The sequence below is a fragment of the Parasteatoda tepidariorum genome, chromosome 4 (assembly GCF_043381705.1).
Source record: "Parasteatoda tepidariorum isolate YZ-2023 chromosome 4, CAS_Ptep_4.0, whole genome shotgun sequence".
Classification (NCBI taxonomy): Eukaryota; Metazoa; Arthropoda; class Arachnida; order Araneae; family Theridiidae; genus Parasteatoda; species Parasteatoda tepidariorum.
In genome coordinates, this window is record NC_092207.1 from 79,711,132 (window position 1) to 79,731,800 (window position 20,669).

At 28.4% G+C, this 20,669-nt stretch overlaps 1 protein-coding gene across 3 annotated transcripts in view; it reads left to right on the top strand.

The window, feature by feature from the left end:
• The window catches only part of LOC107437872 (calcium-activated potassium channel slowpoke-like), a 218,399-nt gene that overhangs the window by 159,230 nt on the left and 38,500 nt on the right, over positions 1-20,669 (top strand). For all 3 annotated transcript variants that reach the window (XM_071180103.1, XM_071180104.1, XM_071180105.1), the window contains exons 11-15: positions 5,228-5,380; positions 9,784-9,939; positions 14,543-14,655; positions 15,570-15,728; positions 20,133-20,209. In XM_071180103.1, the coding sequence (XP_071036204.1) occupies positions 5,228-5,380; positions 9,784-9,939; positions 14,543-14,655; positions 15,570-15,728; positions 20,133-20,209 (658 nt within the window). The remainder of the gene's footprint in view (positions 1-5,227; positions 5,381-9,783; positions 9,940-14,542; positions 14,656-15,569; positions 15,729-20,132; positions 20,210-20,669) is intronic.

The window sequence follows — 20,669 nt, forward strand, 5'->3', positions numbered from 1 at the left end:
ATATGTATATAGAAGTGTTTTCCAAATCTACATAGTTGATGCAATATTTAAGTTAGTATATGCATGTTTATTTTCTAAACTTATTGGTGGCTCATATTCATGCTTTACTCATACTGAAATACAAATTTTGTGCATTGCACTTTTTTCTAATAATTACATAATTATGAATCATGTTTGTTACGTTTTTTCTTGACAATATACTTTAAGAATTATTTTCGAAATAAAAGAGATTTAAACATTGTTATATTTTTCGATTTTCTTAAACCTATTAACTTAACCGTAAAGTTTAAGATTAAGAACATTTCTTTAACTTTACGGATTTAAAGCAGCTTACTGCTAGTATGTTTAGAAAATAGTGAATGCAAAACTATACACTTTTATACCCATTCGCAATCTGAATGATTAAAAAATCATAAAAATGAAATTAACTTGACATTGGAGTTCGAATGAGCAGTGGAGTTAAGTTGTGATTGACTTTTATTTTGTCAAACGAACAGCAAAATGTAGCCTAATCAGCTTTATCTAGCGGTGGCATCTATCGTGAAAAATGAGAAATACTAGATCTCCGTAATGCCAACTCTACATATATGAGAATTTCGTCACCAGTTCAGGAGTGCAAGACACTGGAACCTCCTCATGTGCTGAAGGAATGGAGGAAATATTGTGGCGTCAACTCTGGCATCAATACCCTTGTTTAGACTCGGCTAAAATTTCGGCCCAGCTAAACGGTGCTTAAGTGGCTTAAGTTGTTAACCACACGCTTATTAATATAAAAATATTATGCATCCTCATTGTGTTAGGTATCTGATGATTGAAAACAAATAGATGAATTCGTAATCCTTATCATATGGCTTAGCTTCCTGCTTTCGAAAAACTTGCCCTAGATTTTCATTGGCTGTGGGTCTAGCTCAGCGGTGCGCAAACTTTTTTCGATTGCGACCCCTTTTGTAGAGAGAAAATTTTTGGCGACCCCTAGAGATAAATGTTCACAAATACGATGTATATTTCGCGCATTTCTTTCGTTTCATCGGGAAAAAAAACATCATATTTGACTGATATTAATTTTATTTATAATTTTAAGAAAATACTTTTTGTATAACACAAAAATCAGTAAATTGCCCTTTAATGAGATGTATGTGGCTGCAAATTTCTAATTATCTCATCGATGTTTGGATGTATGTTGCTAATTGCAATTCGCATATCATCTTCAGGGTTTAAACGCGAGCGGTATTTAGTTTTTATTGAAACTAGTTTGCTAAATCCAGTTTCACATAAATACGTTGATGCAAATTGTATTAGCATTCTGATGACATTCTTGCATAAAACGGGATATTGTTTTTCCACGGATGGCCAAAATTTTTGGCAAGGCTGAGTCTTCGGTAGTCTCGTCCAGTTGTAAAGCAAATAGAGATGAATTTTGTATGCGTTTTATGACTTCTGACTCGATATTTCGTGACATTTCGGAAATCCAATTGCAATTAAACAGTGAGTGACGGCGCTTCACTCTTTATATGTACACTGTATGGTATGCAGCATGCAGGGATAATGCATTTCATAAAAATTTGGCGACCCCCAAAAAACTTCTGGCGACCCCCACAGGGGTCGCGACCCCTAGTTTGACCTGATAAAACCTGGCCCTGATAAAACCGTGATTGTTTAATAGTATTCGGTGAAAACAATCAATAAACTATTTTTCTCATTGTTAATAGTTTGAATACCACCTGTTTTGCTTAGTTTTTGAATTGTTTTGTTTGAATCTGGTTAAATAAAATTTAAATACATTTTTATTTTGTTGTTTTTTCCAAGAAATTTCTAAAAGTGTTCAATTTGAAGAGTGAAAAAAATTATAAATGTATAATTGCTCACTTTCTTAAAAAGAAATTCTTCAGTTTTCCTTTATATCAGTAAAAATAAATAGAATAAAATTATAAGTATTAAAAGAATATAACAAAGCGAATAAATTAAAAGTAATGAAAAATAAAATAATATTTTTATAAATATCTATAAGCTCTATTTTTAATAAACCACCTAACCAAACTCAATTCCTTTCAAATATTTCATCTGTTTAATTTCGTACCATTAAAATAAATTCTTAATCCATTTATAGAAATATGTACAAATAAAGTATCGACTCTTTAAGAACGCCAGCTGGAATTTTTTTAAGCCCGTTAAATCTAATAATGAATAAAATATGAAAAAAGTGAAATCGCTAGCCGCAAAGTTTAATTATAAAAATAAATATATCATCGCATATTACAACTTCTGGGCCAAAATGCGGAAATTGAACTGTTTCCATGGCAACAAGCGAATAAGAAGCTGAAAATTTAATTATGTTCCCAACAGCAAATCAAATAAATGAAGTCATAGCCATTTTATCGAAGGAAAATATAAATAAGTGTTAAAAGAATCAAATTTTAATGAAAAGAAATGAAGTTTGGCGGTATTTCGGGGGTTATTATTTCAATCATTTATGAGCGTTTGCGTTACACAATAACGTTTAAATCACTTTTAAGAGTACTTTAGTTTATTTAAAGCATTTTTATCAAATTTATTACGGAAAAGTGTCCAAAAATAAGATATTTTTAATGGTTGCATGTTAAATAGATGCAATGTATTTGCATTCCAAGAGAAATAAGGCTAAATAACTTATTTTATTGTTTAAAATATTACAACATTTATCATATGTCTGAAAAATATCTACACATATTTACTTATTCTTAAACAAAAAGTTGTAATAATGAATACGTGAAAATAAATTCGTACTTATCAGTTATTTTGAAGTAAAATGGTTGTAATAATATCTAGCTGTTGCCTGGTATTTTTGAATTTATTTTGTTAATCATTTGAATATTGAATATTTAGATACAAGAATGAAAAAGAACGAATATAACCAAATCTTAATGAATGAAAAATATATTAGTTTAATGTTAACGCCTCATGAGAGGTACATTAATAGGCTCTGGTAATATAGGCTTATAGTCCGTAAACAAAACTGGTTTATTATCACAAAATACTGCCACAATTAAAATCGAATGACAGATGTCAGTCGTAATCAACCTGTCTCCGCATCACAATACCCAACTTCTTAAAAGTACGTAAAAGTTTCTGACTCTGAAATAGCCGTACATACTCGTATTATATTGGTGTGGATTTTGAATCCTCCACCATCGGAGAAAGTCTAGTCAAACATCCAGCCTTCAGCAGGAAGATTCAAAACATAGCCCAATGTCATGATAAGCAAAGACTAAACCCACCACACCACCTGGGCATACAATATATAAGGAGGCATATCATCAATCGGTGGTCAGAACTTGAAACTTGGTTTCTAGAACCATAACTTCCTCCCTCAATCTAACCTATCTTGTTGCTTATTACAATTCCTTCTTGTATTGTAATTTGTCAAATTTTGATAGCTTCTTTACATTTTCTCATTTAAATATTATTTTGAAACCCCCAATGTGCTTTTTTTTTGCTTTAAGTTTTTTAAGAGTTCCATATATACATATTAGGAACAGTTTTTGCTAACTATTCTAAATTCTAAAATCGTTTTTATTTATTATTTTTTTTATAAATGAGCCTTTGATTTAATACTTTCATCTTGAAAATAGTTTTCAATGAAGATTAATCCTAAATAACGATTTTCTTAAACAAAAGTTTAGAATATTTTGATATTTGTTTTATTATTCATAGAAAAAGGAATACTATTAATTTTCTTTTGAATGGTAAAATTATTATGCGGTTATCACAGAACAATTTTTTTCTTTTAAAACATTTACCCGAATGTGTATAGAAATCTCTACAGTCTGTTTGCAAATTAAGAAAAAAACATTATCCCTAAAGAGAAATCCTGTTTGAATACATGTGCACGCCAAATAGCTGCCAAGCTCCCCACGCGAGTGTGTATCAACATTTAGAAACTGATAAAAGAATAATAAATATTGTTTTCGGCAGACGATTTTCTTCTAACAAAAATAAATATTCTTTATCTTGCACTTGATTTGTTAAGGGCATGTCAGCATAAGAAGCACCATTTTTAATGGTCCAATCAAATCCAATATTCTTGCAACGTCATACAGTTTTTTTCTTTTTTTTCAAGAACAAAAGTTCTTTTTATTTATCAAAATATGTCGCCAAGTCTAGGATTCTAGCATGGCTATGAAACGATAACCTTTTTCTTAATAATTCTATTATATATATCATAAAATATAACATGAATTAAATTTCTGTCTGANGGGGGGTGTTGTTTGTTAGAGGGTTGCACCCCCTTTCATATTATTCTGCCGGCGCCCTTGTCGCCAAGTCTAGGATTCTAGCATCGCTATGAAACGATAGCCTTTTTCTTAATAATTCTATTATATATATCATAAAATATAACATGAATTAAATTTCTGTCTGACGTGTTTAACATTTAAAAGCTTTTATATTGTTTTTGGTAGCATATTTGTAGAATTTGATAACGAACTAAAATGGAACTATATGCAGTCGCAGATGATTATTCAAATCCTATACCATATTGGCTTTTTCTTAGTTTGCAACTGTGTATAGTCATAACTATACCTTCTTATAATATAGCCAGTTACTCTTACGTATGCATATCGTTAAAAAACCGATGAAATTTTTAAGACAACAATAAATGTATAAATAATAACAAATAAAAACTCTTTAATAAAATTAAAAAAATTTAGTAGTTTAAATATTATTTAAATAAAAAAGAAGCTGAGGTAGCAAGTTGAAATCGTTTGTTTTTATATTTTATTCAATTTGAAAAAAAGCGTGAATTCTTTCAATATAACTTTTAGACTACACCCCCTGTTCGCTAGCTAACGCTCCTCCAACCCCGAAAACTGCCTTAAATCGTATATTCGCTTCACACGCTTCAGTTAAACCCACTTGAAAAGTGTTGGGACATAAAATTTGGCAATTATTAACTTTTGATCTAATTCCTCTGTAAAAAGTTTAAATATTTAGTCAATAATAAATTATTGTAATACATGCTTTGTCATCAACGTTTTCTTCTGCTCTTTGAGCGCACTTTTTTCTTATTTCATAATCGTCGTCAAATAGCCGACCCAATTTTAGAGTTTACGGCTACTAATGTTCAACTCCGTAGCCTTGCAATTTTGAACCCAATCCAGAAGGCAAGGGAACACCTGGATCAAGTATTGGGAGAAATTTGCTTTCGTATAGCTCATCAATAATGATACACAAACTTTTATTCTTGTTTCAGGTCCAACAAGCGGACGCGTGTTTAGTTTTAGCGAACAAATACTGCCAAGATCCCGATGCTGAAGACGCTGCCAACATCATGCGAGTCATATCAATAAAAAACTTCTCAGATGACATACGAGTCATTATACAGCTCATGCAATATCACAACAAGGTAAGAAAACAAATATTTTTTCTTGACACCAACGTTCGAAATTTATCTTTAATAACACGAAAAAATTAATATCGTTGAACTTGAAGTAAAAGTGGAAAAGTAAAAGAGAAGAAGTTTTAATTTACAAAATATAAAGAATTTCAGTTTATAATCGTTATAGTTATTAGACTTACCTCTTGAGTGTTACGATTTTAATAAGTTCAATCTTTGGATAAAAAAGAAGAAATAAAATTTGCATTCGATGAAAATTATATTTAAAGTAATCATTAGAATATGTAATTTTAATATTGAAATATATCGAAGCGATCGCCAATTTAATATCGGCTTGAAATATAGATGAAAATAATAATATTTAATTATATTATTATATTGAAGATGAATATATTAATATAGAGCCACTCCATAAAACATATCTTAAAATGTTGTTTTTCAAGTTTTAAATCTGAAACAAAGGTTCTCCGACATATTGGACGCAATCTTTCAATTTAATGAAACTAAGCTTAATGAAACTAAAAAAATTTTATTAGAAGTTCAATTAAAATAAATCTTAGAAGTTTAATGAAACTAATAGTAACAGTTTTTAATCTTTGTAATTAATATTCAATGCTAAAAATACTTAAGATAATTTATCATCTAATATTTTACTCGAAGCGAATATTCTGTATCATTTCATTCACTATTCTCAATAATCAATGACTATTGTATCGTCATCTCATCTATTAATGCTTTCCCCCGAATTGATTATGCTAATGTATTTGATTTACTTGGTATCAAGCATAGTAACTCAGAACGTGAGATGATTATTAATGATATTGGATTTAGCTTACACCTATACATTTATTTCTTTGCAAATCGATGCCAGACAGATATTTAAATAACCTAATAAAATAGCATATACGTTAATTAAACGGTTCGGGTAATTTCCAAGCACAGTGGAAAAGCAAATCTATCCGTGCCTTTTTCGAACAATAAGTGAATCGATTACCGATAAATTCATTAGTTATTTTCATTTTAACACGAAACTTTGAGTGTTCAAACGAAAGCGACTATTTATATAATATTTTACTGGAAAGTTAAAGCTTTCAAAATAGTATTAAGATTCCTTTATAAACGCGGTATAAGGATTAATAAGATCAATAAAGTGGGTATAGTAATTGAAAACTTATTTTTAAGGCACTTAAATAAATTTTAAATAAAAAAAATAGTAATCTGTGCAACTGCCTTTAACTTAATTATTTTGCGCTATCAAATAAGGAATTTCAATTATTTATTTTTTTACTCTTTTAATTACAATGGATTGATAATTAATGCACGTTCTTTACTCAAATCATTCTAAACATTTCCATACGTTTTCTTAAGTATATTAAAATCAACTTTCGTAATTAAGGAAACTAAACACAACTAATAGCATTAAACATATTGGCATAATTTTTGCTTCTCTGTATAAGGGAAAGTTGTTAATAGCTGAGCCACAGGTTTTTGTCACTCAGTTTTGGAGTCAAAATTTGCGATTTCAAAGTTTTTTTTTCCTCACTAGTATAATTATTATCTTCTTGACTACGCATTCCTTGGTACAAACGCTTATAACTATAAAAGATTAGTTAAATATTAGGACATTTCATTCTAAAAACTGCAATCTCCAATTGATTTCGACGAGTTGTTTTTTTTTAAAGTAAAAAGTTTAATATCTCAAACATAAGTTTCAGATTCATTTCAAAATGAATCATTAAAACTATTTTTGCATATTTATTATCTGGAATAAAAAATGATTCAATTGTCATACTTACTTTATTAGGAAATATGAGTAGGTTTGTTTTTAATTCGCTTCAGTCATGTTCTTATGTTTGATCTGCGAGAAATTTGTTTCACTAAGTATAAATAATTAAACTTTATCGATAAAAAAAGTATTTCTTTAATAATTTTCCAAGTAAATGCTTGTTTTCTTCAAAACTAATAAATTTAGATGTATTCAACTATTTTTTCATTTCAAAATTAAAATGATAGCGAAATTAATGTTGTTTAGTGTGACACAGAGTGTTCAATGAAATATTTTCTAAAAAAAGCATTTAGCATAATTCTAGAATACAAAACGAATCATTTTAAAATTTGGTTTTACACAATTCCAGAATCCAATTTCCTTAGAAATAAATCTTCACGTAAATCAAACGGAATAAAAAGAACTTTGGACGAAATTCCCACTAAAGAAGGGCCCTGAATTCATGAAAGTCAATAACTGCTTTACGAGTAAGAAAAGGAAAAAAAATCTATTTTCCTCCGCGGTAAATTAAATTTTAGAGAATTAAAGCAGAAACGCGAAACTTACATTACGAAAAACTTAAAGCAATGTTTCATTTTTAATATTTTTTTCTTCATTTCTGCAGTATTTCAAGAAAAACATTGATTTATTTAATGAAGTTGTGGTTTAATGCATGCTTTTTCAGAAGAAGAAAAAAAACATGACTGGTTAGTTAGGAAAACATATACTTTCCATTAACACAAGACAGGATTAATAAAAAAAAATATTTTTTAAGCAGTACCATTAGAAATATAAAGTTATTAAAAATGTGGAAAATAATGCATATTGTTCTCGCATGTAAACCAGTTTTAAGTTACTTTTTTTTTCAAACTTAAAACACTACAATTTTTTTCAGAAAACAACTTATCCAAATGGAAAACAAAAAGGAAATATTTTAAAAAGAAATCTGATGGATGCATTTAAAAATCTCATTGATTCGAGACAGTTAAAGTATTTATAAGAAACAGAAATAACAGGAACATTTAAATTATATGCCACTTATATTTATCATTGAAATACTAATAGAAGCAGGTAAATTAAGCATAATTAAAAAAAGAAAACGGACTCCTGTTTTTGAGCGCTTGAACCATGTCTACTGTTGTTTCTATTTTGAATATTTTTGAAGTGAATGAAGCTTTTAATCAAGTAATAACTTACCGCTTCAGTTTCTTCGGATTTCTTATTTAATTTAAGACTAAAATATGTTAGCATTAACTTATCAAACCGGTTTGTGAAGCCATTCGAAATTAAATACAAAATCAATTCAGGGGGCTGGTGAACACGACAAGCATGGAAAAATCTTAACTATTTTATTTCTCAAGCATTTTTTTTTAATTTTATGCATGTCAAAATTTTTAAAAAATAAAAATATCTATATTAAAGTCATTTTTATTACAGATAAATCATATTTATATCATTTTATCAATTTCATTATCAGTAAGTGATTCAATTTTTTAAAGATTTGATTCAACAAGTGATTCGAATCAGTTAGGGATTCGAACCTGTGATTCAAATCACCGAAGTGAACTGATTCTATTGATTCGAATCACGGGGAATTAGTTGCGTGATTGCTCAACTTAATCATAACTACCACGCTGGGATATCATATCTTGTCGAAAAGGTACTTACACTGTGAGTAAGCTATGGAAAAAGTTGACAAATACGTTTTAGCTGGCAGGAGTGCTTTGATCGACTGTGCAAGACATATTGACAGGACATATTTATTATACATACATCACTTGTTGAGGCAATAAAGCTCACTTTTTCTATTCTTGATCACTTTACTTTTAGCTATGTTTCCTAAAATTTCATATTATGTATAATTTATATTCATTTTATTATTGCATTAAGGAATTATACTATTTTTTATTAATTTAAATAAATATAAATATATTTACTTAAACATGCAAAGTAAGAGGAACTGAGACGTAATTTTCATTGAAATTCAAAATTATTTTTATAGCCTATCAAAAAAAAAAATAATAAAAGTTTGTACAAGAAAGGAAAATTGTTTTGATTTATGTGTATATGATATACATGTATATGATATATATGTATACAATACATAAGGTATACAATATATATGTATATGATATATTTATGTGCACTGACTTACATACCTAGGTTTACTTCATAACTTGAATTTTGAGAAATTACCAGAAATCAGAATTACATTGGTATATTAAATGCATTTTAATATATTCAAATGTTATCGAACATCTTCTATCCAAAAAAACCTTTTTGCGCCAGAAGAGGCATTTATCAACATCTACGAATGTTACTGGGGTATAATTGAATAATATTGTATTAGTTATACTGTCACTTTTTCAATTAAAAAATAACCAAACATTCTCAAAAAATGCTCAAAAATTAAACTAATATTTCAAACTCTCAAAAATGCCCTATATTATATAAAAATAAAATACTAGTAAAGGAGCAAAAAAGGCACAAAATACAAATGGCATCAGCAAACTCCAGGCCTTTCTGATGACTAATAACCAATAAGGCCTGGAATTTTTTATTCTAAGCATAGTAGCTTGCTTGCATACATATATAAAACGCAATCTAAGTGTAAATTCTCCTTGCTCTAATTAAAATTTTCCATTAGGCTTACTTACTAAACATTCCGAGCTGGAATTGGAAGAATGGAGATGACGTCATTTGCTTGGCAGAATTAAAGCTTGGATTCATAGCTCAAAGCTGTTTGGCTCCAGGATTCTCAACTATGGTCGCCAATCTTTTTGCAATGAGATCTTACAAAACGGTAAATATATTTAGATGATCTTCTTATTTTTCAAAGACTACAAATTACTAAACGATATCGATGAATGCTGTTCCCACGATTGACGTTGCCTGAGTTTAGAATTTGAGATGACATTTTATTTAATGCTATGTCACATAAAAAATTAAATTCTTGGGCGTGTACTCGTAACTGATAGACAATTACAAGTAATTAATATAGAGTAAATTCATTTGAAATAAATCTTAAATGCAATGTCTTATACTTTCTTTCCATATAATATCAACTTAAGTCATATAAATTACTTAATTAAACTTACGTAAAATAGTATCACAGACAGATTTCGAGAAAAAAAAGTTTCCTTTTGAATAGCTTTTGACGTCAAGATTGGATATTAGTGAATTACTACAATGACTCGTTATAAGGATTCATACAAGAGGCCTTAATCAACCTAAGAAATCTAAGATATCTTAATTTAACCTCATAAATTTAATGTTAACAATAAGCTATGAAATTAGAAGTAAAAGCAAATTTTTTCGAATACACATGTCTTCTTTTTTCAATGAATTATGGTACCTTCATACAATTTTCCTTTAAATTTAAAAACTTAATAAACGATGGGTGAGTTCCTCGACACGCTCCAAATTTCTTCAACTTTTGAAATGTAAGCAATCGTTGGGTTGACAACTTTTCGAACGATACAGTTCTTAATTTCCAAGTAACGTCACAACTGTTTTTTCAGTTACTTTTATTCATGATATTATTACTTTCTTTTATTGTTATTTATTCAATATTATCACTATTTAAATATTCTTGTCAGAAATGAAACTGCACCGGAAAAAATTAAAATCTTAATGAATATTAAATATCAATTCAGGATTTTTAAAAAAAACTTAGGGAACATTGTTAGTAAATTTGGTTTGACCGTTGTACTTAAAATGCACTATCAGCTTCTCAATTTCTAAATGAACATGTCATATGAATTTTTATTTTGATGGAAAAATTACAATAAGTACAATAATTACAGTCGGAGCATCCTTGGAAAATATTATGTTTTGAAAATAAATATTCAACAGATATTGCTTTCAAAAACTTTTAATTCAAATCAAAATTGTTCGTTTATTGCAGAAAGAAACGAACGAATGTTTTCACTCTTAAGTTTAAGACCAGTTACACTTTTTCGTCTGTTTTTGAATGGTAGTGCCATAGCATTTTTAAACGAGCTCCAAAAACTCCAAGTCAAGCGACTCACCCAGTGTATAGTAAGTGATTCCCACCAAATTAAAATTTTACCCATTAAGTTAACTACACAGAATGATATTATTTTTTTATTTCGCTCGTTTTTAAAATAAAAATAATAAAAATTTCACATATCTTTTAACAATGACTTTACGAAGCCTGACTATGACTATTACTATATCCTAAGTAAAACGTGCATTTCCAACGTAAAACGCCAATTAAAAAACATGCATTTTTTTTTTACTATCATACTGGCGCTCGCCTTTAATAAACTAATTTTAATGACCGCATAATATTCTTATCTTTTACTGATATTTCTTTTTCAGTTTTATTTTATTTCGCAATAGGGAGACTTTTTTTTAATATTTTGTAGTTAATATATGATATATGAACTATAATATAATGAGTAAATATATGAAACAATCTGTTGTTCTTCATACTGTAATTCTTAGATGTATCGAATAGAGTTTGTAATTTCAAGCATATCGTTGTAGTGGAATTCTGAAAAAACTATTGGAATTCTTTTCTTCGAACCAAACAAGAAATATATTATGTTATGAAGAAAAAAATGGCATATTTTATTGATTTTAAATAAATGGATTGGGTATATTTATGGTTCAAGCTCCCAAATGGGTGTAATTTCGTCTAATGCAAACAGCATTATGTACCATTAATAAGCTAATCATAAAGTGCTATAAACTATGTTTCATCTTATTTTATAGCAGGTGTTGAACGTCCGACCTAATTCTAAATTAATGATTATCAACTCCGTAGCCTTGTAATTTCGAACCCTAACATGAATACTAGGGAACTCCAGGATCAGGCATTGGGACAAACTAATCTTCGTGGTGAACTTTTTGGTGGAACTAATTCACATTTGCGTTACCTGGAGCGGAAAACAGCGAAAACCTCCCATGGTTAGACCGATGGCAAAAGGATTCTAACCCATGGTTCATCTACCACTGAAGATGTCTTATGTCAGCAGTGTGGTCAGTGCAAGCTGGGAGCAGAATTTGAATCAACCATCCTCTGCTGGCATTCGAACCTGGGTCTCCTTATTGAGAGGCGAACACAATATCCCTTATTCCACATCTGTTTTATAAACTATTTTTAGAACAAAACGAAAGAAAATAAATTGAAAATGTAACTGGGGTACCTAGAATTTGTAGCACAGGTATTCCGTTCCCTATATCGAAATTATCGTAAGAATTATGCTTAAAATTATCGTGAAGGCTATATCTCTGAAGGATTTACAAAAAAAATGAATTGAATAAATTGAATAGAATAAATGAATTGAATAAATTGAAATGAATTGAAGGAATAAATAAATTGAAAATAGCAAACAATTCTACATTCAACGAAAGCGTAAGCAATAAATAACTTAATTTCTACATCTCCAAAAATCTTGCAATCCTTTTGCCGCTAATATGATTAAACGGTCTATTTTTAAATATCCTGAGATTTATATTTTTTTCTTGCAATAAGAAAAAAATATATAAGATTTAAAATGAAGCGTTCATAAACCTGTCAGAATCGCTAATGAGTTATGACTTTCACCTTCTGAAATTTCTTTCTTTGATAAAAAAAAAAATCTCTCTATTGAATTCATCGCTTTCTTTTGTGTTCCGCCTGTCTTTCATATTCAGAAAGCTTTTCTTGCAAACTTTATTAAATATGGCGCAAGGCGTGAGAAGAAAAAAAAGTACGAAAATAGTTGAGCATTTTTCATATAAATATATATAGTATTTGCGCCATACAGTTTTCTAAAAATGAATTGCATAGCTCTTATAAAAGAGGGCATATTTTTCATATAAAAAACATGTCCTGTCTTGAATGTAAATAAGTAGGAAAAGATTTTATTCGATTTAAATAAAATGTGTTCACTACCTTCGATTTATTTTTGTATTTCGTATTACTATTCATTTAAATGCCCATTTTAAAATGTTCTCAAAATATAACTTTAAAAAGATTTTGTACATTTTTTCTTATTTATTGCAACATTTTTGAATTCACATAAAAATTAGACAACAGAATCTAGTAAAATTCAGTTTAGCAAAACAAGATATTTTGAAAAAGTTGACTCGACTATTTCTTTCCATTTTTTATGCATGCAACAAGTCCTATTTACTGAGTAAAATAACTTTTCAGGCTTTATATTGAATAAGAAATTCAGAAAAATGTATTTAAGGCAATTATATTTTTCAAGCTTCTCTTCACTGAATAAATTGATTTCTTATCTCTTGTATTTCTGTAAAATTTAAATAATGGCTAGAAAAAAGCAATTTAAATTTTTACTAACTAGTCAAAGTTGAAATTATTTCATTAACTATTCCCTATTCAAGAATCATGCTTTTGTAAATATTTGAATTTAACTTATTCAGATTTCATCTCATAAGAGGAGAAGAGATATTTCTTTCTTCTTTATTATAAATACCTGCACTTTTTTTATTATAGATTTTGTATCAAATTCAAATGCTTTGAAAACAAACCTTTTATTTCAATACAAAATATTTTTAACGCTACAATGACAATACTTTTTTTGTTACTTTTCATCACGTTAAAAATTCAAATAAAATATCCAAAGAAATTGAGTATTTGATCGGTGCAATTAAAGTAGAATGATCAAACCACATTCAGCAAAAATTTTCCATGCAATTTTAAAAATAGTGAATTGTTTATTCTTTCTTAGTTATCTATCTCAATGTTCTTAAAGATTTTAATTTTTTGATCTAGTTTAATTTTCACATAGAAATATTTAAAGTATCGATAAAGAAAAATATTTTTGAATAAATAGTAATAATGTCATGTGAAAATTAAGAATTGGATCAATTGAAATTGAACCCTTTAATGACTAACTGCTGTTGAAGAAATTTGAAGCTGGCTCCATAAGCTCCGGATATTGGAACTGACACCCGGAGTAAAAATCAAAAAAAAAAAATCAAAAAAAAAAACAAATCAAGGAAAAAAAAAAGCATATATTTTAGCATTTTAATCTACATTAATTACTTTCTTGCCAAATTTTGAACCTCTCCTGCTTCAAATTATTATTTATAAACCTTCGCGTTACAATATTATTGTTACAATATTATTTTTTTTTCATTTAGAACTAAAATGCACCTTAAAAAAGGCATAACTAAAGTAGCATACTTAATGCATAAGAACAATACAATACGTTTTGTGGAAATCATTAAAAATGATTAAATTATTTAAATATTTTTTATCTCAATCAGCAAATCTATTTGCACGAATCAGGTCTTTTTTGGAAAACTTAATGCGAGTTAGAAAAGAAAACTAGACTGGGTCACATTTATGCATTTCAATATTTTTTTTTCCTACGAGCCAAAAATAGTTCTAAAGAAATATTTTTAAAAGAAATTGTTCTTTGTAGAGTCCTGACACTCCTAAATGGCAAAATGACTACCTTTGTGGTACGGGAATGGAAATGTACACAGAAACTTTGTCAACTTCATTCGTAGGAATGAGCTTTCCTCAAGCTGCCGAGTAAGTGATATATTGATTTAAGAAGAAAAATTGCATTTTCTAATGTATTAAAAAAATACAAATGATTCCTAAAATCGTTGCCTCGATTTAAGAGTTTTTTTTTTTTNTTTTTTTTATTTTTTTTTTTTTTTTTTTTTTTTTTTTTTTTTTTTTGCAATATTATACTTTTAAAAGATATTTACTTTCTTATAATTTAGACTAAAGAAAGGGAAAAAAATTCACAGAATAAATAAAAGCACAGAAAATAATTAATATTTTAATGCATACAATAAATTTTAAATAGAAATTAGAAAGAAGTTAGCTAGCAAAATTTTTTTTTTAAATTCTATAAAAGTTTTTAAAAAAATTCAATTTAATAAAACTAATGATACATTATAATTAACGAGTTTTTTAAATATAGAATTATGTATCAATATGGTTAACGTAAAAAATTAATTATAATAATATCGCATCTCGTATTTGACATCTTTAAAATATTTATTTGAAAAAATTAAGAATTGCTCGAGGTAGTAAAATTATCACAAAAGTGCCATGTTCGATTCGTAAGCACAGATCTATTTAAAAATCACTAATGAATATCAAGTATATTTAGAAAGGCTGCTTGATCCTCAAAAAACAATGGAGCGTATCTCTCAAGGTATGAATTCCTAATTGAGTTTATTATAAATAAAATATTTTTTATTGATGTAAATATAATAAATCATTACAAAGCCAATGAATCAAATTTTATCAAAACACTAAGACACTTGTATTTCCTTCGCAGGTTATCTTTCATGAAGCTCAAATTACGACTATTAGACGAAATAATATGAAATACTTCTGTACATTGAAATATATATTTTTTTGAAAACATTTCTACTTTTCTGCGTCGACAGTATAACTAAACACTTGCATTTCTTTATTGCTATTTTCAGGTTATGCTTCGTGAAGTTGAAACTCCTTCTATTGGCAATTGAAATAACCCATGACGATGGTTCTGATTCAAAAATATCTATTAATCCTAAGAGCCAGACAAAATTGACACCCGATACTCAAGGTTTCTTTATTGCTCAATCAGCTGATGAAGTGAAAAGGTATGGTTCCTACAGAGATAAGACTTTTGCTTTCGAATCTACTTAAAAATGTAAGAGATGATAGATTGTATAGACTAATATTTTCGAAAAATTAACAGCAAATATTTGCTTAATGTAGTAAAGAGGTATTTAAGGAAGCCAACATTTTTCCAAAATTGCTTTTATTCATTGCTATTTACTACCCTCGCTGACTTTACGTTATTAGATTAAGCAAAACTCATTTTTAGAAGATCAACCCATCAAAATAAAGATAGACTATATTCGTTATTATTTAGCATGATGACATTGCGCGCGGCTGACACATAATAATCAAAATTTACCACAGCCAAGCTACTTTTTCTGATACTAATCAATTTACTAATCAATTAGTAAACCTCTGTCCACAGTACCAACAAACCGTATATTCCAGGTGTAAAAGGCGACCCATTGTGTAAGTCAACCCCGTATGCTGTTCACCTGATTTCAAAATTTTTAATTTCGTTTTTTTTTTTTTTTTTTTTTTTTTTAAAGTCAAGTCAACAAAATTTTCTCAAGTTAAAAATATTTTACGTTCTCTTCTCTGGATATGATACATCTACCCTGGATTAGAGATGATATGAGGCACGCACTTAAATAAAGCTCAATATTTCATTCTGAAAGTTTTTTTTTAAAAAAACCCTTCATGTGTAAAGAAAATATGATATGAGAAAATGCAAAATTAACTGTATATAACGTACTAAAAATACATTTTAAAGGAGATAAATTGGTACAGAGTTATATCTATCCAATATTCATATCTATCCAATACTTATAATTCATGGATATTTCCCGATTAAAAGGATATCTGATTCTATTACCGGTACATAAGTTGACACCCTGGTTTTCGTAAAATTTTGGCGATTTGAAAATTCGACCTATACCCACGTATATACTGTAAGTACATTCGTTAATTATTTAAACAACACCCGCAGTGCCTATTATCAAAATTAACTTAGTCTAATTAGTATCAATAAGGGGGTAAGAGGATTTTTTATGGTCTCACCAAACCTCCATTAATTTTGCATAACTTTTTTCATTTCAATTACAGTTAATTTTAAATTACTAGGTGGCTTCGCCCCCTGCTCGCTGGTGCTCACCAACCCCCGGAACTGACTTCGCAGTTCATTTCGGATTGCTTCGCAATCCGATGCTCGCTTTGCTCGCTCATGGGATACGTTCTTAACATCTAGCTTTTGTATACTTTTTTGAACACTGAAATTCCGAAAACTTTTCACTGTAGGAAATTCCAAACCTGTGCATTTCAATATTAATTTGAAATTGCAAACAGTTCACATATTTTTCTTAATCACACTATTCTAAATTTCAGTTGTTGAGAAAAGCAACTGTTGTAAGTTTTGTTTTAAAGTCTTTCCCACCAGAGGGCTAAAACCATGTGTTGTAAAACAATATGAAATAGTACTGAACGCCGGATGTAAAGCATCGGCTTCGATGAAGATAATTTTGTGAGAATTTTTTTGATAATTCGGTGAGAATTCACCCGATTAGACATATGATGCTCACTACGTGCTCTTGCGCGCCGAAGCCTATCAATTAAAAATGAAAACTGTTGCCAACGCGAGAAAAGAAATATCATCGGTTTTATTGATACATACGTACGTATTAGCGTTTTATATAATATAGATTTTTTATAAAAACACGTTTTTAAAGTGCAACTGTAAACAAAATAAAAACTTTGTTTCAGATTAACTCGGAGACGTTAACACTTACCATCCACGCTGATTCTTGACCTAACCTGATACAATGAATAAAAATAATTAACTATTAAATAACGTGGAATGTACTTCTTTTTTCATTAAATGGAGCTAAAAAAACATCTCCATAATATTTTTTTAATTTTTTTGAAAAAACAGAAAGCCTTTATAACAATACCTAATACTAAGCCTATAAGAAAATTTCATTCTCTCGAACGAACTAATTTAAATTTTTGAAACAAATTTTAGGATCGGACTCAAATTGCCCTTTGCACCTGCTTTCCAAATTTCAAAATTCTAGCTCAAACAATTAGTTAAAAGCGAGGCGCACTTTATTATTATAGATATACTACACGGAGAAAATAATTCTGGTAAAATTACCGTACTCTGCTGTAATGATATTTCTTTTGAAACAAACCATAATTCTGGTAAATGAAACCGAAATAAATAGTACATAAATACTTCATTTCATAATTTTTTCAGTTCATATGGTAACAGTTTATTAGAAATTCTGATTTTCAAAATTATAGTTCTTATTACCACACATTTATTAAAAGATACAAAACTGAAAACAAATTTAAAGGAATAAATGGTTTTTAATGCCATTCTCTAAACTATCATGATAAAATAACCAAATTTAACCTCGTTTACCGAATATATTTTAGTGTTAATTTTGCCAAAATGGTTACCATAGCCCTTCGATAAAAATTACCGAGATTTTTAGTGTTCCCATAGAGTCAGAAACATGATAAATTTTACCGTATTATGGTAGTTTTGACCATACTTTTTTCTTGGTGAAGGGAGTTCCCTTATTCGCTGCTGTGCAACAATCCTGATAATTACTACGCAATAATTGTTATTTCTTGTCAGAACACTCTTTATCTTAGCATGAATCAGCTTTTTCTACGAACGTTGAAATAATTCACTTAAAATATATTCAAATAATCCTGTTTGCTTACGTTTGTGCCCCTACTTCTTGCGTCTAACTTTTCCTTAAATTTAATTTTTATTTTGAGTCAAATTTAATTAGTAAATAGCATAAAGTATATCGCATGGTTATATTTTCCTTATTATTCTACTAAAATCTATTAGTTCGTGTGAGGGAAAGCTTTGCTTCTCCGTCATTAGCCGTATAGTTGTATAGTGCAGTACATGAATGTTCATTTAGGCCATTAATGAAAGAATTGAACAGTTGAGTTTCTAGGAAATAATGTACAAATCGTTGAATGTAAATTTAAATTTTATTAAGCATAATTTGATTCAGACAGTGGCCACATCTTCATCCTAAATAAGAAATGCCTTAAAGGGATGAAATTAGAAAAATACTCTCTATTGAGAGATCATAAAGCCAGAACAACATTTCTGACGGTTAGAAAATTGAGACTGGGAGGCCCCAAAGGGCTCCCAGCCTCCACAAATTTGAAATTAAAAGTGAATATATTTATTCTCAACGGACAGAGAAAGTATGGGCAGGAGATCCAAGATTTGGCGATTTATCATAATATATCATAGCCAAAAACAAAGCCAACTAGCATAACCACATGGGTTAAAAAGAACACCTTGGCGATCACGAGTCGCCAACAAATTTATGTGAATTATTATAACCATGCAACCGAAACATTTAGCCGTTGGAAAATTAGAATAAAAAGTTATAAATAGATTTTTGTTTTCGATTAGAGGCGACAGTGAATTAATATGTCTGCATAATAATGAAATAAAAAGAAAGTATCCGTTACATTGATCTGGAAGAGAAGAAATAAATATTTTATGTTCGTTTAAAAAGATTAAGTTTTTGATTTATTTTAAAAATAATTCTATTAATAAAAATAAGCTTAAGTAATGAAGGATATTTTAAAAAGATAGGAAATACATATGTAATGCCAAATTGTGGCATCACAGTTCGCATAAATAATTTTTCTTAGCAATATTTTTTTGAAATAGCGCTTAAAATGTTATATCGCTTAAAATGTTATAACAAATTTAGTGAGTTCGCAGGCGTAATTTATTATTTTAACTTACCAAACTGGCTGATATGATAAAATCAATTTGTGCATGAAGCTGATCGTTAAGTTCTAAATCCTCTATGGTTTTTTATAACAACATATTAATGCAATTTGCATCAAAAAATAATAAATGTAAAATGATTAATAAATTTAGACAGAGATTCAAATAAGTTTATCGTTAAATGTAGCGCAATAAGGTAATATCATAAAATTGAATTATATTAAAGAAATAACTCTTTTAATTTTAAAATCTTATTGTGAAAAACAATCAAAATCAAAAACGTAATAATAGCAGAGTAAAATAAATATTACGGGTAAATACCTTGGAGTTTAGAATACAAAAATATTTTACAGGAAAACAAAATCTTTAATACTTTTCTAATTTTATGCTAATAAAAACTGAAAAACTATAGAAATCAGTGTAATAAAATAGATTCTACCATGTGATTTTTTTTGCCCAGTTAAAATGTACTGACAACAATGGAGAGCTGTGACGTCATCATTAGATTTTTATATATAGTAAGATATAAATGCAAACTCCTTTTGAGTACTCATTCATAATTAACGTAAAAATTTAGTTAATTAAAGTATTGTGATTTAATTTACATCTTGCTGTTAAATTTGTTATTGATAAAAGATTCTTTTTTTAATCCTTTCAACTGAATTTTTAGGGTTTGGTATTATTGCAAAAACTGTCATGAGGACGTCAGAGACGAAAAACAGATCAAAAAGTGCAAGTGCAAATATCGTAAGTACACGAATATTTTTTTTATTTCTTATTTTTTATGCTATTATTTCAAACATAAAAATGAAGTATAAGTAGAATATAATTCTTTTGAGCAAAAGAAAAACCCAAAATTTTTGAAAAAAAAAATTGTTTTATTTATGGGAATAGAATTTTAAATAAAATGTTAACTGAACATTAATTTCCTTTGTTAATTCAGTCACTAATGAATTACAGCTGAACAAAATACTACTGGAGCTTTATATTTATCGCACTATATGCGATAAAAAATTATTTGAATATAATTGTTTGTGCGCATTTAATATGTAGTGTACATGTGCAATATACAAAACTCGGAAGTTTAAAATTATTCAAAGGAAGATTTTTGTAAGTAATTATACTTTAAAAATAATCACGAAATTTAATGCTTCAATGTATTCATTAAAGCAAATTTAGTTATTATTATCTTTAATATATATAAACG